Source organism: Mirounga angustirostris, unplaced genomic scaffold, assembly GCF_029215605.1.
Source record: "Mirounga angustirostris isolate CCGP_5_RB_7025 unplaced genomic scaffold, mMirAng1.0.hap1 SCAF_12, whole genome shotgun sequence".
NCBI lineage: Eukaryota > Metazoa > Chordata > Mammalia > Carnivora > Phocidae > Mirounga > Mirounga angustirostris.
The window spans coordinates 55556821-55575906 of record NW_026991720.1 but is presented as its reverse complement, the minus strand read 5'-3'; the positions used below and the strand labels follow the sequence as shown (position 1 = coordinate 55575906).

Genomic DNA, 19086 nt, shown 5'->3' with positions numbered 1-19086 from the left:
AAAAATCAAATTCTATTTGATTTTTTTTATCTTTATAATCTAGCTTATATAATTATTTATGTGATTTTATTTCCATGTTGTTTCTTAACATGATTTCTATTCAGGTTGATATTTTGGTATATAGTTCTTTATTTTTTAAGTTTTCATTTAAATTCCAGTTAATATGCAGTGTAATATTCATAAATAACACTTTCTAAAGTTCTTTCTTCTGAGTCATTTATTCATACTTTTCCCTCCTGCCCTTTAAAACTTTTCTCTACCTTTATGACCACAGCTCTTCCTGTAAGACAATTCAAATGTATCTCTCAACTGTCTCTTTGTTTTATATTTTTTCATTATGAAGTAATTAATGTTTATTGTAAAACCATTTTCAAAAGATATGAAATTATAAATTTAAAATAACTATATAATACCATCACTCAGATATATCATGCTGTGTCTGTTATTTTTAACACCAATACTTCCAGAGTTGATATCTTTTTATTCCACTCAGTATTTATAATAACAAAATTTTAATGGCTGTCTAATATTGCATGGTATAGATATACCATAATTCACTTAAACATTCTCTTAATATTAGCTAACTTACATAATTTCCATTTTTCCTATTGTAAATAAAACATCTTTTATATAAATCCTCGTCTACAAAGTTAATAACACCTTTAGGGCAAAAATCCTTTAGTAATTCTAAGAGTAAATGGTTTTTAAAGGCTCTAAATATATAGAGATGGATTATTTTCCAGGAAGGCTATAATAGATTATCTTCTTCTAGGCAGCATTTGTGAGTGTATAAAGTACCACTGCATTGTTAGCATAGAGTATTGAAAAACAAAATCCAATTTCCTGGGTGGATAAATGTTTTTCCATTAGGATATTCATCTACTTTTGTTTGATTACTAATTTCATTGAATGTTTTTTCTTCCAGTTATTGATCACTGGAATTTTTTCTTCTTTGTATTGTCTATCCATGCCCTTTACCTGTAAAACATAGTTTTTTTTTTTTTTTAAAAAAGTGTATTGGTTTTAACTGAATTGTAAAAGATCATTAGTATTGTGACTCCAATTACAGAAATTCATTACATGCTAATTATATTGCCTTGTATTATATTTGTTATTTTCATCCTGTTGTCTTCCCAATAAGTTATATTGCACCTATCATAACCTTTACTTAATAATCTATCCTCAGAATTCCTATAGCACACTAAAGTCTCACTCTACAATCTTAAAATTTCTTTAGTCTTGTGTAGTTCATTAAATAGTTTCTCTCATATTAGTCTTTTATTGCCAGAGAGATAGTATCTTAAGAACTGTTATAGGAAATATGTTAATACCATTTCTGCATTTAAAATTGATATTGTGTTATTTGACTTCTGATTTGTTTCTGAGATTATCATTATGTATATGCTGATCAAAATGTTTAGCAAATTAATCATTGTATGTTGGTTACCATAACATTCTAGAAAAATTTATGTATATTTAAAGTCCTAGGGAATGGATTATTTTTCTTGATATTATCTTTATGCTTGTAGTAAGATGTGGAAAAAATATCCCTGGGGTATATTAAAATTATTTCAAAAGTTTTAGGTTTCTATATTAAAGAAATATCTTTTGAGTATGTTACTTGAATCATAGTTAAGTGAAAGGTGGTGTGAACCATCTGATGAATGATTTTTTTTCATGTCAAGCAACCCAACTTTTCTGAGCATGCTGGCTTTGTAAGGATTTATAGTTCCTTGCCTTCATGCTGGAGTTACTTCAGCTTTCCGTGATGCATTCCAACTAATCTGGAGGTTAAGGCATTCCTTGATCATGGATAGATCTGATTGCTACTCAGCCCTGGAATTCTTTATAAAATTCCAGAACGTGGGCTAGAAATTGACTTAGGGAATCCAATAAAGTTGCAAGTCTTGGCAGCCATCCAAGCTAAATTTATAGACTGGAAGATATATGGGCTTTCCATTGTTCTCTTTTTCACCTTTCTGGGTTTCTTTTGTGTGTATGTGAGTGTGTGAGTATAAATTTATCATTTTGCTGACAATGGAGTGGAAATAACCATTAAGAGAATCCAGCTAAAGAATTTTCACTTTGGATCTTCCCTGGTCTTTCCAAATTTTGACCCAAACCCGCACCAAATTGAATTTCTTCTTCCTCTGTAGGATGTTGTTTTCATAAAATAAGAAGTTGTTCTTGAAAATGAATCATGCTAGTATAACAGATGATATGCATATTTGCTAGCTAGGTATAACTCCCGAATCTCTATTCTTCCCCTTGCTGTGTAGGAGCCTTCTTTCTGAGACATGATCTGATAAAATGTGATCATATATATTGTTTCTGTTCATTCTCTGAAATGGCAATGGGGTCAAGAAAACAAGCTCCGAAGCCTCTTAGAGACTTGAATCTTTTCCTGTATGCCTGATGCTCTGTAGTATATGAAGATGCAAGCAATCCTCCCATATCTGATCATTGAAAGCCTGTCTTGTTTTTACAGAATGGGTTTGCTGTTGTCAGGCCTCCAGGCCATCATGCTGAAGAATCCACAGCCATGTAAGTACCAGGGACTGTTGCCCATCTCCAAGCGCCACGGTTCCTGGCGGTCACCTGCCCCGTGCATGTCTCTGAAGCCTCTAATTGTTAGCAGATGGACTGAAAAATCTTGCAAGGTACTCCCAGAAGCAGATTTATGGCTTCAGAGATCATATAGCATTTTAAAAAATGCTCTGAACATTATTTATAATGGTTTTCCTGGCTGATTTGCTTTCTTATTTCTCTGTTCTTCTCTATTCCGCAGGGGGTTCTGCTTTTTTAATTCAGTTGCAATTACCGCCAAATACTTGAGAGACCAACTAAATATAAGCAAGATATTGATTGTAGATCTGGTATGTATTCCTGGCCAGAGCTGCATTTCAGTGACTCTAGATAAAAGGGAGTGTATTTGTATTTCTGTGTTAGGTTGTCCTGCTTTTAGCACTTGCAAACAACTGAAGGGTGCGTTTCCTTTGAATGTGGAAACTCATTAAATTCAGGATTGCAGTTCTGAAACCATAAACATTCACGTTTCACTTTCTTGGTGTTAACTGCAATTTAATGAGAAGAAGGCGCAGATCAGGGCAACTTTTATGATCCTTAAATGAATTGATACTTCCACAGTTAAAATAACCCAACAGAACCTGAATTTACTTTTCCCTGCAGAATATAGACTTTAAATAGTCAGATGTGCTGGAAAGAATGCTGTTGCTTTGGTAACCAATTGGCCACTTCCCCTGGTTAGCAATCATGTTGTTTGTTGTGCAACAGTGGTATTATTAAAACAAGTCAGCATGTCATTCTTTCTGAAAAGATCCGAGATCATGTATGCCAGTTTGGGATGACTCCCGGCAGAAACCTTGAGTGGTTAAAAGTCAGAGGCATTAGATTAGTCTTGCATTTTAACGTGATGCATTCTTACACAATAGAGTTATAATTTGCTTAACAAATGGTTTGTTTAAATGCAGATGACACTTGGCATGTTGTCTATAGTATGTTCATGAATAATGAGCTGGAGATCTGCCCCATACAAAAAGGCCAACCCAGGAAAGGGCGAGAGAGAGCTGACTGGTGATTTATGAGCCCCGTTTTCGGTTTGCCTCTAGTTCACGAGGAGGTGTAATAGGTTGTCTGACAAAGCATAGACAGGAAATGAACCCTGGCATCCAAAGCGAACCTGCTACATCTGCACTTAATTAATTTTTGCAGGTGATAAAAGATTTAAAGGCAAAATATGTTAAAGGTTTTTTTGAAGTGCAAGGCTTAATAGTCTAAATCTTGTTCATATCTGCACTCATAATTAAATCTTATTGGGAAGTCATGGCCTCACCATCCAGTCCTCTGATTCAGTTAAGCGAGGGAACTAAAGGGTTTTAGAAAGCACAAACAAAGCCATGTGAAGAAATACTTAGTTGAGTTGAAAAGAAGATAAAAGGAATGAAAGACTGATAACCATTTCTGATGCTTGGTAGGAATGGATGTTTCCACATACTGTATCGTCACCTCCCCACAAGCACTTGGTGCTAAGAACTTTCCATGTATTTTCCAAATATGCTTGAGTTTCACTATAGGTCATAGTTCACCATTAAAAAAATGTGTTGAAGGCCTAGATATACTACAACAGCAAGGTCTTAAAGGTCTTAAAATTTTACAAAAATGAGAACATCAGTACCTCTATTCCCATGTACATACAAAATGACATTTTCATTAATTGGTAATTATAGATTTGCATGATATATAAGATAGTAAATTTAAAAAGTAATTTAATATAATTCTAGTACTATAACTTCTGCTAGAAAGATAAGCCAAGAACTTGAAGAAAGGATAGCAGATGAAGACCAAGGATTGTGGGAAAATTTTTCTAAGCTTTCTAAATTTGTCAAAATTATGCAGGAAGGAGATTGATAAACTGTCCTATCCTTAGAAATCTTTTAGTATTACTTTCTAAGGAATCTCCTCTGCTATAATTTTATGGTTCTCTGAAGATAATAATTGTTAAGAGTCTCTTTGAAAGCACATTTGGGATATCCAAACTCTAAAGTAATGAATTATACAATAGACTTGAAAGCTAAAATGTCTTGCTTGTGATAGATACCCCACAGGATTTGTCTGTAAAGTTTTGTTTTTATTTATATATAATATATATCAATATTAAATATATAATGTTTATGATCTTATATATTAATATAAAACTGCTCTAGATAATTCAATATGATTTACAAAATAAGTTGATTGGGAGCTCCAAGGAGTGTCCTGTAAGCTTACTGGCCTTTGATTGTATATTTGCTCTGTTATCCAATCATTAAGGATACTGATTTCCCAGCAGGCTGTAGTAGAGGAGAAGTTTTTGTTTCAAATCCTCCAAATATAGGAAGTTCTGTCCAAAGGGTTGCCTCTGAGATCACCACCAGCCTGCATATTCTTACTTTCAAGTCTTCCAAATTCTGCAGCTGCAGGGATACTTTGAGGAAATTCCCTTGTTTCTTCCAGCTGCTGAGAAGGAAGTTTTAAAGTGCCACGTGGCGCAGAAACATCCGTTCTCCCTGGCTGACAGGTCTCTTCTGCAAGTTAGCAAAGGAGAAGTGAAGGTTCTTCAATGGCAAAAGAATTTCATTCCTGCATACCCGAAGTCACTAACTTCAGCTAATCAGTGTGAACTAGCTCCACAAATTCTTGGGCCAACAGAGGGCAAAGCTACTCCATTGTCCACAACTAGTTTCAGCATTTTTATATGCCTAGTAAATAGAGAGCCAGAGCTCTAATTCACCTCCTATTTGGGGCCACAGCCAAATTCAGAGGCATTGAGTATTTGGGGCAGGAATGATTCTAGTTGATATGTGGAGCTTATTCATTCCAGTTCTCCATCTGGGGAGATTCCAGAGACATTCAGATTGGTGAGGAGAGGGAGCAGGTGCACTTGCTTTTCAACTCACAAAAGACTGTTCATTGTGTTTGGGGCATGAAGCATCCCCGAAAGTAGGATTTGCATGCATGACTCAGGTAGCTTTTATGCAATGTGACTTTAAGTTGAAAATAATACATTTTAGACTTAATTCATTAAAAAGTCACTTCAAGTGTCCTAGATTTGGGGTAAATCCATTTTTAGTTAAGCACCAAATTTAATAAAAGAATTGTCGCAGGTGCCTGTACTAAATAATTATAAGTGTTAATATTAGCTGATCAAATAGATGATTTAGTTAAAGCTATTTTAACATTATAAGAGAACATATTGGTTCTAAATCCTTATGGAAAATAAATTTTCACAGTATATTTTTAACCAGTAAGAATACTAAAATTATTTTTCAGCATTTCCCAGTAAATTTTAGAAATAAGGTCTATTTTGAGTCATTTAATTATTCAGTTCATCTCATTACTTTAATAATTCCTCACAGTCACCAATAATTTTCTTACATTAGTCTAGTGTATATTTGTTGCTATGGAGAGAAAATCCTCAGATCATACCTGAATAGTAAGTACTTTTTATGAATATTTTGCAGCAGAGAAAGCTGAAAAAGTATTCTCAAGATTATATTATAAATTGTTGCCCAAAACTAAAGGTATATTTGGATTTACCTTTATTCCTAAATACTTTGTGAATGTGAACATGAAATCAAGAATTATCCAAGTATTTTTAGAATGGATTTGTGTATTTTAATGAATAATGTTTGTTGAACCCTTATTAGACTGTGGGCAAGACTATATTTCTTATTCAGAAATGTATGCAGTAAGTACCCAACACATTTTTCAAGACCAATGATTTTATATCTCAGACAATTTATCATCTTTTATTTGACCTTTTTAAATAAACCTTTACAACATCACTAAAGAAACAAAAGTAATCAAGGCATTATTTTTCTGGTTTTCAAAGTGTAGACCCATTTAGGGCCAGAGCAAATTTTTCTTACAGTGCTGTAAGAAATCTGTCATGTAGTAAAAAATCTATCATGTAGTAAAAATGCAGACATTCCTTCATTGTTGTTTTTCATAGTATCTTGTTTGTCCATCCTCTAGGTATCCAGTAGCAACTCAAAAGACAATGTGGGTTAGTTTCATTTTTGTTCAGATAAAGGAAAATAGTTTTGCTATCTCTGCCTTCCTTTTTTTTAATTTTTAAACATTCAGAAATCCAGGGATTAGTATATTTTCAGTAAGCTATTTTCCCCCCCAGTGTGTATGCCTTGAGCCAAAACAAATTTCTGGATGCATACCTTCCCCAACATATTATGATTCCTTAATTGATTTTTGGATATGTGTTTAAGAGGAGGAGATGATTAGTGTATGTCTACACTGTGGATAGCAAGTTCAGTGCAGGCTTTCAGAATCCAACAAAGGGAGGCTTTGGTGGTATTTAGTGAGGGAGTTCTGGGTTAGAGGTTGAAGTGAAGACAAGTTATATAAACCTCAATAAGGAGCAATGATGACCACCACTCTTACTTCACAGATTTGCTAAGAGGATCAAAGAGGTAATGAATATTAAGTATAAGTTAATATATGATGGTTATGAGTTGAGAGTAAGAAATGGATTCAAGACCCACTCTTGCAACTTTTCCTCTGTATAGTCTTGGTAAATTACTGAAACTCTCTGAATCTCAGTTTACTTATCTTTTAAATTAGGGATAATATCGTATATGTCATATACTTGTTAGTAATCCATACAAGCTGTTTAATGTAATGCCTGATGCAAAGTTGTAGGAATCATTGTTGAAACTAATAGGATTTTTACTGATATAAAATAAAGTACAATGTAAGTCTATAGTTACAAGTGACTAAAACTTGTTTTAAAAAAACTTGAAATTATATGTTACACATGTAGCAGTAATATTATTTTGAATACAGATATGTAGATCATTCACTTTTGAGAGCTTTTTATTTTATTTTGTTCAGGAGATACTAGGAAGCATATTAATTGAGATTCTTAACACTTGAGGTCCTCCAGTGAAGACGTTTTTTAAAATGCTATTAGTTTTATTTTTCCCATTTCTTTCATCAATTCCAGCATACGTCTATATCATAAAACTACAGAACCAGCAAATAACTGTTAAGAGTTCAATCATTATCATATACAGATGTCCTAAGAATTTTTTCATTCATTTTAATGATACAGGGTTTGTTTTTGTTTTTGTTTTAGTTTTGTTTTTTTTGTAGGAAGGGATAGTATGGTGTGGGGGGAAAAAAAGAAAAGGAAGGAGGCTAGGGAAGAGAGCCATGATATAATACCAAAATTAGGCGGATTGGACAAGATTGCATGAAGCTCTGTGCCATCTTTTTGCGTGGCCCAAAAGATTTAATAGCTGATGAGCTCATGCTCCTGTGTCTTCTACTCTTGCTGTCACGATTTTACCAAAATAAAATATGAAGTCCTTTTTGCATCTGGCGTCTCTTTTGAAGTGATTCTAACTGCTGAGGGATTGCTAACTGAACTGAATGCTCCAAGAAGGCCAATTTACTCAGCTGGCTGCAAAGCCTTTGACCTTAATGGTGGGACTTGGCAAATCAGTGCATACACGTATGTTCAGTGTTCTGTCAAGAATTGCGAAAATGCTCTGTAAGCCATAGATCCTTCTGCAAAATACTTGTTTGTAGTTTAAACATTAGTCTTTCTTCAGAGGCCAATGAGGCTAGTTAATTAAGCCTGAGGGGTTATGAACTGTTGGCAGTTAATAAGTCATAAAATTCCTCCATAAAACAGGATGCGAGATTCCATCACTGAAGCAAAGAGTACAAAGGGCCGGTGTATAAATATCTAATTGTACCAAAGGACTGGGCTTTCTCAATGACTGCTCATCTGGAGTCTCCAGGGCATGTTCGCTGTGGTTTCCTGATTTTTAGAAGCCAGTTTAAAAAATGAGTGCATTAAAGGGTAATTTGCCTGAAAGTTCAGGAAGTAAAGGGGGTGGTGTGGAAGCAAGCTGAAAGGAGAAAGAAGGAGGGACATAGTGAGAAGACAGAAAATGAGAAGGAGGGTGGGGAAAAAAGGGAACTAGAAATAAGAAAAGTTGTCTCCACGCAGAGTTAACATGACTGTATTTGTCCTCTGTTTTCTTTTCCCTGTAGGATGTTCACCATGGAAATGGTACACAGCAGGCCTTTTATGCTGACCCCAGCATCCTGTATATTTCACTCCATCGCTATGATGAAGGGAACTTTTTCCCTGGCAGTGGAGCCCCAAATGAGGTTCGGTTTATTTCTTTAGAGCCCCACTTTTATTTTTATCTTTCAGGTAATTGCATTGCATGATTACCCCTAATTTTCTTGTCCTTTTCTGGTGTTTTAAATTACACGAGATTACTGAATTGTCCCATGGGACCAAGAACCAGTGCAGAACAAGTGCATAACCCAGAGCACTGGTTGTCAAGCAAAGTTGGGCTGATTTGACACGTTGTTTGATGTTTATTTCAAGAGCTCACATGTGTTTGTTTTCCTCACTTTTTGCTTTCTTCCCTGCATCCTCCTCTACCCACTGTGTTGTGTTGTTGTTTTTTTTTTCTTCCTAGGTTGGAACAGGCCTTGGAGAAGGATACAATATAAATATTGCCTGGACAGGTGGCCTTGATCCCCCGATGGGAGATATAGAGTACCTTGAAGCATTCAGGTTGGTACTTCTTTTTCTGAAAGTGGCAAATTAGAAATGTCTATTGAAACAACACCAAATGTAAAAGAGAAATATAAGTTTTAAACAAGGGAAAGTGGCTAAAGGAGCCATTCCATTAAAGGTCCAAAAAATGTTTTGTTTAGGGGACCTGGATATAGCTACAAAGCCACATAAAGAATATGTGTCAGAAAAAAGGTACATCAAGACCTAGTTGTAGTTGTACAGGTATATTGGCCAGTGACCCAGGCATGTTACCCCCTCTCTGCAAAAAAGATAAGGAAAAAAGATTTATTAAGTAGTGCTGGAAATTTGTGCCTATTCTAGCATATGTTGTGATTTAGAATGGACATTAGCATATTAGATGCTCTGATAAGGCCTTCATTACCTACTTAACTTTGTTGAACAGGCATTTCCCAAACTTCATTAGACTACAGATTCCCTTTTGCACATAGCACCACTCAACATTCTTGGTTCTGCAGAGCTAGCTTACTTTTGGAATGTTGGCCTAGACAATCTCATTTCATGGTAGAGTAAATGACTTTTCTCTTGCATAAAATATTTTACGTCTCACATTAAAACATCAACTGATTAATTATGTTTTCAGTTCTCTACAAAATGTAGGCAGTAATTGAAATGTATATTTATATATACATAGTGTATTCTACTTTGTCCTTCTAAACAAAGAACTTTTAAAATTAAGCAAGAAATGCAACGAATCAAAAGCTTTCTTTTTGAATATTGAGGTTTTGTTAAAAAAGTCATTTTTATTCTCTAGAGTTAAAAAAGTATGTTTAGTCCTTGGAAAGGACTGTTTTATGGAGAACTATCAGATTGTGTTAATATGTACCCACTTGCAATATTTTAGGAGATTTTAACCTATTGGTAATGCGTGATTTCAGGGGTGTTTTGTTTAGTTGAAAGCGAAAACAACTACATAAGAGATCTTAGAAGCATTATTTTTAAATTTATCATTTATAAGTTCCCAAGGGGGGATATTCCATTGCTAATGTATTTGAAACTTAAGGAAATAGTAGGCAAATTTTTCAATAAGTGAAGTTTGGGTGAGTTTCTGCTGTCCTATATATAATGCATTCTTCAATTTTTCATGTGAGAGTCATTTTTCATTTGAAGATAGGCCCAGGAAAAATGACAGAAAATCACTATTTTCAAGAAAATACATTAAAAGTCATCACTATTTTCAAGAAAATACATTAAAAGTAAATATATTTGGTTTTGTTTTAGGATACTAAGGAAAATTCTACACACATTCCAGGTTTTTATTTAAAAAAATACATATATTCAAATATCTACACTATTTATAGAAAAAAATAGCTGAAATAAGTTTATTTGCTTAAAGACATGTTGTTTATGAAGATATTTTAGGTTAATTTACAATAAAACTAAAAAATTGCATTAAGAAACTTTAGGAGTTTCATTATTATAAATTCTGTTTACCTAAATTTGCAACTTCAGAAACATTATTAATATCTTAAAGGAACTCTAATGGGATAATAGACTTTAGTATTATATCACATATGAATTCATTTGTTTACCAAGCTAACTTGATAACTTGCATGATACACACATTAAATTCTCAACCTTACTATAACAAATGATTATATACCACTGATCTATAATACCAAATTCTTAGTTTTTTATTATCATAATACTATTTGGGGTACATGGCTTTACTTAAAAATGGATTATGCATACCCAGCAGGGAAGGAGAATTTATATTTTGTACTACTTGTTCTCACATCACAAAGTGAATGATGGGTGGTAAGAATGTTTACAAAGAACCCCTTTGAACACAACAATTTCATTAAATAATTAGATAATGTGAAAACAGATATTAAGTATATGTTACTGTTTTTTGAATGAAATGATAAGTGAATCAAGTGCTCCTGAAAGTGACTTAACGTCCTCAAGAATGGCACCTTCTCTTTGCCTGAATGTGGACCCTATATTAGCAAACTTTTCTGTAGTTCCCAGTGCAGTCACCATATCTAAGCTTAAATAGAGGAGGCAATATTATTTAGCTAGATTGCAGAAATGTAAAACTGTAGCTTTTAATATTTATAATTATTTAAGAACCAGATTTAAACCATAATAATTCTGTTAATTTTGAACTATACTGTGTTTGCCATTCAACTTGTATGACTAGAAGTACTTGTGAACTTGTTATAGAGGAATCAAGAAAGTAAGTCATCCATTCAAAAACATTCATAGAAACATTATATGCCAGGCACAGTGATGAGCCCTTGGAATTTTGAGCTGACTTGCTTTCAAGCATCATAAAAGAAGTGATAACCCACTGTTCTAGAGAATGGATGTGCTTAGACATAAGAGAGGATAAAATGATGAACTCTTCCTGCAGGGTTTCAGGAAAGGCTTTATCAAGGATTGTTCGACCTGTGCTTTCAAGGATGAGCAGGAGTTTCAAGGGGTAAAGGAATTGGAGTGGGGCGAACTCATAATAGAAAGAGAGAATACTATGAAAAGCATGGAGTCATGAAATGATCTTGCTCTGTTGGCTTAAGAGCATAAGGGTGGGATTGCCTGGCAGGAATAGAGATCATACTCCATAAACTCTTTTGTTGGCAAAGAATCGGAATATATAAAATCCTTTCTAATCTGGGGCTTTAGTGAGATATACTCCAGAATAATTTTTGATGTAGTATTACCTTATAAGCATATACTTAGTAATATAGCCCTTGTTTCCCAGTACTAAAACTGAAGATCTTTTTGGCATCTTTTGTGGGTACACAATATGGAGATGGAGGAAAAAATTAATGATGCCTTTTCTTTTTTCTTAATTTTTAATTGTTTCTGGACTGTGATAAGTATCTTTGAAGGGAAGGCTTCTCTCTGTAAAGCTATAGGGGGATTTAAGATGGCTGCTTATTTTACCAACCTACATTTGTCACATATATTATTCTTGTGGTTTCTATTATGTATTTCTTCTATAGCAAAAAGAATTTCGCAGGCAAACAAAACGTTTTCATGTTTGCTGTAAGCTTTAAAGATAATTTAAAAAATTTAATAGAATATCTAAATTAGTTCACATAACTAGTTATTTCTTCCATGTAGTTACTGTTTATCCCTAAAATTATTGAAGGATAGATTTAAGATTTTTCATTAGTTTTTAAAATGTTCAGTAATGTAAAATATCTTTTATGTGGAACTAAAATGTATTCCAAGGCTACCATTTTATAAAATAATTATGGCTGTTTTGATTGAGGTCTTACATGCCAGGTCCTAGATTAGAAATTTTATTAAAATTATGGCTAATTCTTAAGTGGTTTGTATAAGCCACAGAATTTCTAATTGTAAGGACCATGGTGTGAACTCAGTTTATGGCTCTAAAATCTGTCACACCACATTGCTGCTCTTTTCTACTATTCATGACTTAAAAGATTGAAGAGTGATAAAACACAGTAAACTTTTACCAAAATATAAGACCTTCACCCCCGATCTAAGTCACAAATGTTTAGTACACAGCATGGCAAAGAAGAGCTATTCAGTAATATTGGCTGAATAAATCAAAGAATAAATGAATGAGTCAAAGAGAGAAGGAATGATACTGGCTACAGTAGAAGCATTGGAAACCCCTGGTATTAAGTGAACCTAGCAGAAGTCTGAAACCTAACTATCTCTTGGCCCTTCAAGGAGTATACTTTACAAGGAAATTTGAACACCCATTCATTTGCTTATAATATTGTCAGGTGTCTTCTCTTCCATTCAGTAAATATATTGAATGCCTGCTAAGCACTCTCTGTTTCAATCACTTCAAAATATTGTTTCCAGGGGCACCTGAGTGGCTCAGTCAGTTAAGCATCTGACTCTTGATTTCGGCTCAGGTCATGATCTCAGGGTCCTGAGATGGAGCCCCACATCAGGCTCCATGATGAGTGTGGAGCCTGTTTAAGTTTCTCCCTCCTTCCCTCTCCCTCTACTCCTCCCCCTGCTCACACACACACACACACACTCTCTCTCTCTCTCTAAAAAACCATATATATATATATATATATCAATTATTCTCATCTGTAGTGACTAGATGAGCACTGGTTACATATTTTTCTAAAGATTAATTCTTTAAGAGTTCTGCAAATGTTAGAGTGATTATTTATATAAAACCATTTAAATAGTTTGTAGTGGACAGGAGACAGTATCTCATGCTTCTAATTAAATCTAATGAGGGCAACATCTCTGAGTGTTTAAAAAAATGAGTAGCAACTTCCAATGTGGTAAGATACTAGCAGTTCTTGAAATTTGCCTATTTTATCCAACAAATGAATGAATGACAACCCCTTTGTGGCTTTTTAATTTCAAAAATAAAGTACAAGCCCCTTAAATTCAGAAGGTTTTGTTGAAATAATAAATGATTCATTGGGCGCACAATGAGAACTATTTAAAAGAGTGGAATAGGGGCACGTGGGTAGCTCAGTCGTTAAGCGACTGCCTTCGGCTCAGGTCATGATCCCAGGGTCCTGGGATTGAGTCCCACATCGGGCTCCCTGCTCGGTGGGAAGCCTGCTTCTCCCTCTTCCACTCCTCCTGCTTGTGTTCCTGCTCTTGCTATCTCTGTCAAATAAGTAAATAAAATCTTCAAAAAAAAAAAAAAAAGAGTGGAATAGAACTGTTGGTATGAGTTCCTTAGATTCAAACAAGTTGTGATTTAAAAAATAACAACTCTTGGGGCACCTGGGTGTCTCAGTTGGTTAAGTGTCTGCTTTTGGCTTACAGCATAGGCCATGATCCTAGAGTCTGGGATTTAGCAGCAGCACTTTGGGGCTCCTTGTTCAGCAGGGAGCCTGCTTCTCCCTCTTCCTCTGCCCCTCCCCCCAGCTCCTGCATGCAAGCGTGTGCGTGCTCTCTCTCTCTCTCAAATAAATTAATAAAATCTTTAAAAAAATAACAACTCTCCAAGCCAATGTGTTATAGTCTATAGTACCGTAATTAATATGTGTTAATGGTGAAGATTTCCAAAAGGCAAAGGATTTATAAATATCAGTTATCCAGGAATATTCACCTCAGGGGAAAACTCTGAATGACTCTATTTCACTGGGACTGTTAGTATGCCAACTAAAAAAGGAGATTTGAGTGAGTTTTCTAATCTAGAAAATAAATATCTAGTCAAAATTCTTGTTGTTACTTTTTTATAAACTATTTTTCTTTGTTGACTTATGAAGTATCTCTAATCAAAATATTTGTACTTGCAGATGTAGCTTTTGCTAAAATACTTTGACCACATAACCAAGTAGAATGTTTAAAAATTTGTGTATTTGTTACATCATCAAAGCAGTCCAATCACTTGATACAGCCTGTATCTTTTTCTCCTGGCTTTGGTTCACACCTGTTTGCTTTAATGATAAAAGCAAATTGAAAATCCATTAAAACAAGACTGACTAGAAACTTGACTAGATAGCATAATTATTGTCAGTTTATCAAACTGGATTCTGCTCTAGATGCAGCATCTTTAAAATAGGAACCATGGTTTTCCATGATTCATATTCCACTTGTGGCAAAAATAAAGAACATACATTTAACTTGAACGCAAAGAATTGAGCCCTTTATTGTCATATTCGTAGAGCAAGTGTTTCTTAGCTAGTCAGAAGGTCTAGTTTACCATGGAATGATTGGAAGTAATTTTGGTCAGGGCACATTAAGTAAGTACAACATTTTATTTTCTCTCTTTGTTATTTTAACAAACATATCATCACTATTCTAATTAATTTTAGAGCACTGGCTTCTAATATTCTTGTCATATGCAAGAGGTTGAAAAAGAGGTTGCTAAATTTTGTCTGAGAAATGAGATGAGGGGTGCTTGGCCAGCTCAGTTGGTAGAGCATGGGACTCTTGATCTTGGGGTTGTGAATTCACGCCCCACATTGGGTGTAGAGATTGCTTAAATAAATAAAATCTTTAAAAAAAAGAAGAAGAAATGAGATGAGATCATAATAAATATGTTCTCTCCTATTGTAATGACAACTAAGTAAATATTTTTATGGTTATTATTCTGTTTATTATATTTTAATATAATTTAATGCTAAGAGAATAGGAAGTAATATCATTATAAAAGTAATAACATAATGATAATAATAGCATAGTAATATAGACCATTCACTGAAGACTTAATATTTGCTAGTTGCTCATTTCTTTTCATCTTTACAAGTTGTTGAGCTAAGTGCTCACAATTGCTACATGAGGATACCGAACCCCTTTTGAGTTTCAGTGGTTTCCTGATGTCACACAACTGGTAAATGATGATCAGGGACTCAGTGGCAACAAATGTGAATGTGGAGACAGTACTCCTTTGGCCCTAAGCTATAAACTATAGTTCCTCTATCAAGAGTAGGAGTGACAAAACAATAATGTAGTGGGAAAGTCTTTGCAAATGCATTTTAGTCGATCCAACATTTGATTTGGACATCTAAATTGGCAATAGTATTTTAAAATTGAAAATAAGTCCTAGATTTTCATTAGCCTTGTATCATATAATAACTCCCAAGCCACTCCCCTTTCTGCCTTTCTACCTCATCTGACGTAATAAGGGAGCCTATCAAATGAAACCCGTATATTTTTTCTTCTTTTTGATAACCAAACTATTTACAATGGGAAATATATTTTTCCCTCTTTGTTAAAATAAATGTTTTCTTTTTATGTATACATTTAAGATTTAAGATTTTTTGAAATGGGCATGTAATTGAACCTGAGAAATACCAAATTAAATTTTAATGGAATGTAGAGTGATAAATGAATTTTTAGATCCAATTTTGAAATAAAGAATGATTTGTTGTCATCTAAAAATCATACTCAATACTGCAAAATGATTTGGGGTCTTATTTTGTCTATAAGAGCTGTGGTTGATGCTTCCCAGTCTTGAAATGGATTCTCAATTGTTAGTGACAACCAAATATATTATGCTCATGATAGTGTGTATTTTCCCAAGGATGTTGAAGACATTTTGGGAAAGAGGGTGGAATTTCTTGAAGCAATTTGCCAATATGAAATACTGTACATATCAAATTGGCCCTACTACCATCTTTCCCAGACCATTTATCATAGCTCACAAATCAAGCTCACATTTTCTCTTTCTAAAAGACTTGGCTGGTAAAGAAGATATGGGCTTCAAATCCGAACTTGTCAATCAATCTTGGGAACAAATGATTTTCATCTATTGATATTTTATTTCAATGAAGAGCAATGCATTATGAATTTATTGCTTGTGTGATCAACAGTTTTATTCATTGTCCAGATTCTTTTCTTTATATTCAGCATGTAGAGATGTTTTGAGAATTTTTATCAGAACAGGTCAAAAGAAAAAGATCCATAAGAATAAATTTTAGAAAGCTGTCAGTTCTATCTGTTCTTTAGTTTCAGCAACAAGTATAGTTTAAGAACATTTTTTTCTCTTTCATCTGTGCAACATATTGTACCAATTTTCATCAAAAAAATTACAATTTCTATAGGTGTGTGTCTCTAGATACCCTTAGAATTCTGCTCTTTGACCCTGGGAGTAAATTGATCTTATGCACACCTGTCTTCCTTAGGAAACTTGCAAACTTCATTTTTGAACTGAGCATCAAAGAGGTATGATATTATTAGACAGTATAGAGCTCAGGTAAAAAGTCCAGGAAGTATCTTGAAGTGCTTGAAGTTTTTGAAAGGTGAATTATATTATCTGCAGTGAAGAACTATTTAAAATAGTTCAAATGCTGTAACATAGTTTTTATTATTATTTTAAAAGGTCAGATCCACTGTAAAAATTTTAAGACAACATTTTTCCCTTCTGACTTAGAAATTTTAAAGCCAAAAATTTCCAGGAATTTGTGTAGCAATGGTACAGTTTTCCAAATAATAAGGACTAATTAAAAGAGTAGCTTTGTGAAATTAAATCTTTTCCCTAGTTGTTCTAAGAAAGAAAGCAATTTGCGTGACTAGGAATTACTTGTTTTTATTTTCAAGACGGAACAATGGATTATAAAACTCTTGCCTTGCACAGATCCTTCCAACTTATGTGTAATACTCAGAGATATCAAGAGATGAAAGCTTTCCATGAAATATTGTGGAGCTTTTTAGGCCAGAAATAGCAGATCTTTTGGTCTGTCGAGCAACTCAGATCAATTCATTAACTTAAATTATATCATTTTATAAAAATGGAATTGTTGTGCATTTAATTATTATATAAGTATAATTAAGAAACTCTGGAGTCCTACTTTTTCACAATTTTAGTGAATATTTTAAGATTATGCTTCATTTACTGCTAAGATAAAACCAAATAGAAGTTATTTATTCTCATGGGACGGCTGTTTATTAATCAAATTTCAATGCCTTTGGGTTCTTAGATGTGTTTACTTAAAACTGAATAATACCCCTTCATTTCCATGATTTTATACCTAAAGTTTGCTATAACTAAATTTATTGAGATACAAATATGAAAGAAGAGATAGAATTTTTAATATACCATAAATATAAATTTATAGTCTCTTTTTTGAGAATGAGGTAAATGTAATGGTCACTAATAAAAATTCACTTATTCACTTACTAACCTTTTGAGGTAGAGGAGTCATCTTAGGGAAGCTTCTGTTCAACAGAAAATCTGTTCAGATACTGCTTTTGAGGTTCAGGGCTGAAGTTTACACCATTTCCTGGTAGGCAGGACTTTCAGAAAATAGTCCAAGTCTTTGCATGACATCAGACATCTGGATGATAGACTCAGTTTTCCATATTTCATCCCAATGATTTGATGTCATGTAGATGAAACTTGTAAATCAACATCTGTTCTCATTTATGCAGACATTTAAACTCCTCTGGCACTCTTCTAGAAGGGTGAGGACTTTGCCTTGTATCTGTTACAAATCTGCCCATCTTTCTTGTGGGCACCACAGTCTTGGGACTGGTTGTCTAAACATCTTCTACTCTAAAGAGCAGCATTGCTGTTGTAAAGCCATATGGAGGGCAGTGGGTTTATGAACTACATAACTTCTAATGGGAAAGACTTAGCAAAATAACTTTCTTCCTATTATACTTCCATTATATTTTGCATATATATCCATGATGTAGTGCTGTTATATTTTGCAATCTAAAAAGAGAAGAGGTATGATCTTAGCAGAATTTTAAATCCATCTACATTTCAATTTGGAGATACTTTGTATACCAAGACAATTGTGGAAAAGTCCATCAAGAAAATAACATCTATACATTATCTGACCTATTAAGGAAAGATACATATTGCTGTACTTGAAAACAAAATACTGTTGTACCTAGGATGTGTATTTTTTGTTGGTTCATAACTACCTGAAATTAAAGCCATATTGGAGTTACTGTAACAAACTGAATTTCAGAAACAAATGAACATTTTTACTTGAACAATAGTCAAAGGCAAAATAGTGAAGAGGAGTTTATTTGCAATCCAGAGCAAGAATGGAGAGGACACGAATTTATAATTTAAAAGTTTTGTAGCCGAAAGAAAGTTGGTCACTTGACCCTCTGCTTTCAGTTTCAGAAAAAGTCTCTTAGACATTAAAGTTACCACATCAGGCTTCTGACTTTGTTATGTATCCAAGTTCTCTCCTTTGTGCAAGTTTCTGATACTGTTAATTCCCTTTTATAGTGCAGGATTTCTAGATTGAAAATAACATTGCAGAAATTATTCAGTGATGCCTTTCTCGCCAATAAATATAATTACACCAATATAGTATAATTTATAGCAGGTGAAAAAGGCAGGGTCAGAAATAATAAAATCTGGTGTGTGTCATATTTTACTGATTTAGTTAAAAATTGTTTGATTACATTCTGAATTTTTCAGAGACCTGAAGTCTGCCAAAGTTTGTTAATATATTCCACTTAGTTTGGTTTTTTTGAGGATATGACGGTCGATAAATACCAAATAACTATATGTAAAATCCAGATGAAAAATATTTAATTAATAGGGAAGAAGGATGACTCACCTGTTAGTTTACTAGTGT

At 33.8% G+C, this 19086-nt stretch overlaps 1 protein-coding gene across 1 annotated transcript in view; it reads left to right on the top strand.

Moving 5' to 3' along the window:
* The window catches only part of HDAC9 (histone deacetylase 9), a 918445-nt gene that overhangs the window by 712110 nt on the left and 187249 nt on the right, over window positions 1–19086 (top strand). Inside the window, exons 18-21 of the mRNA XM_054505257.2 lie at window positions 2489–2544; window positions 2789–2876; window positions 8578–8697; window positions 9018–9115. Of these exons, the coding sequence (XP_054361232.1) occupies window positions 2489–2544; window positions 2789–2876; window positions 8578–8697; window positions 9018–9115 (362 nt within the window). The remainder of the gene's footprint in view (window positions 1–2488; window positions 2545–2788; window positions 2877–8577; window positions 8698–9017; window positions 9116–19086) is intronic.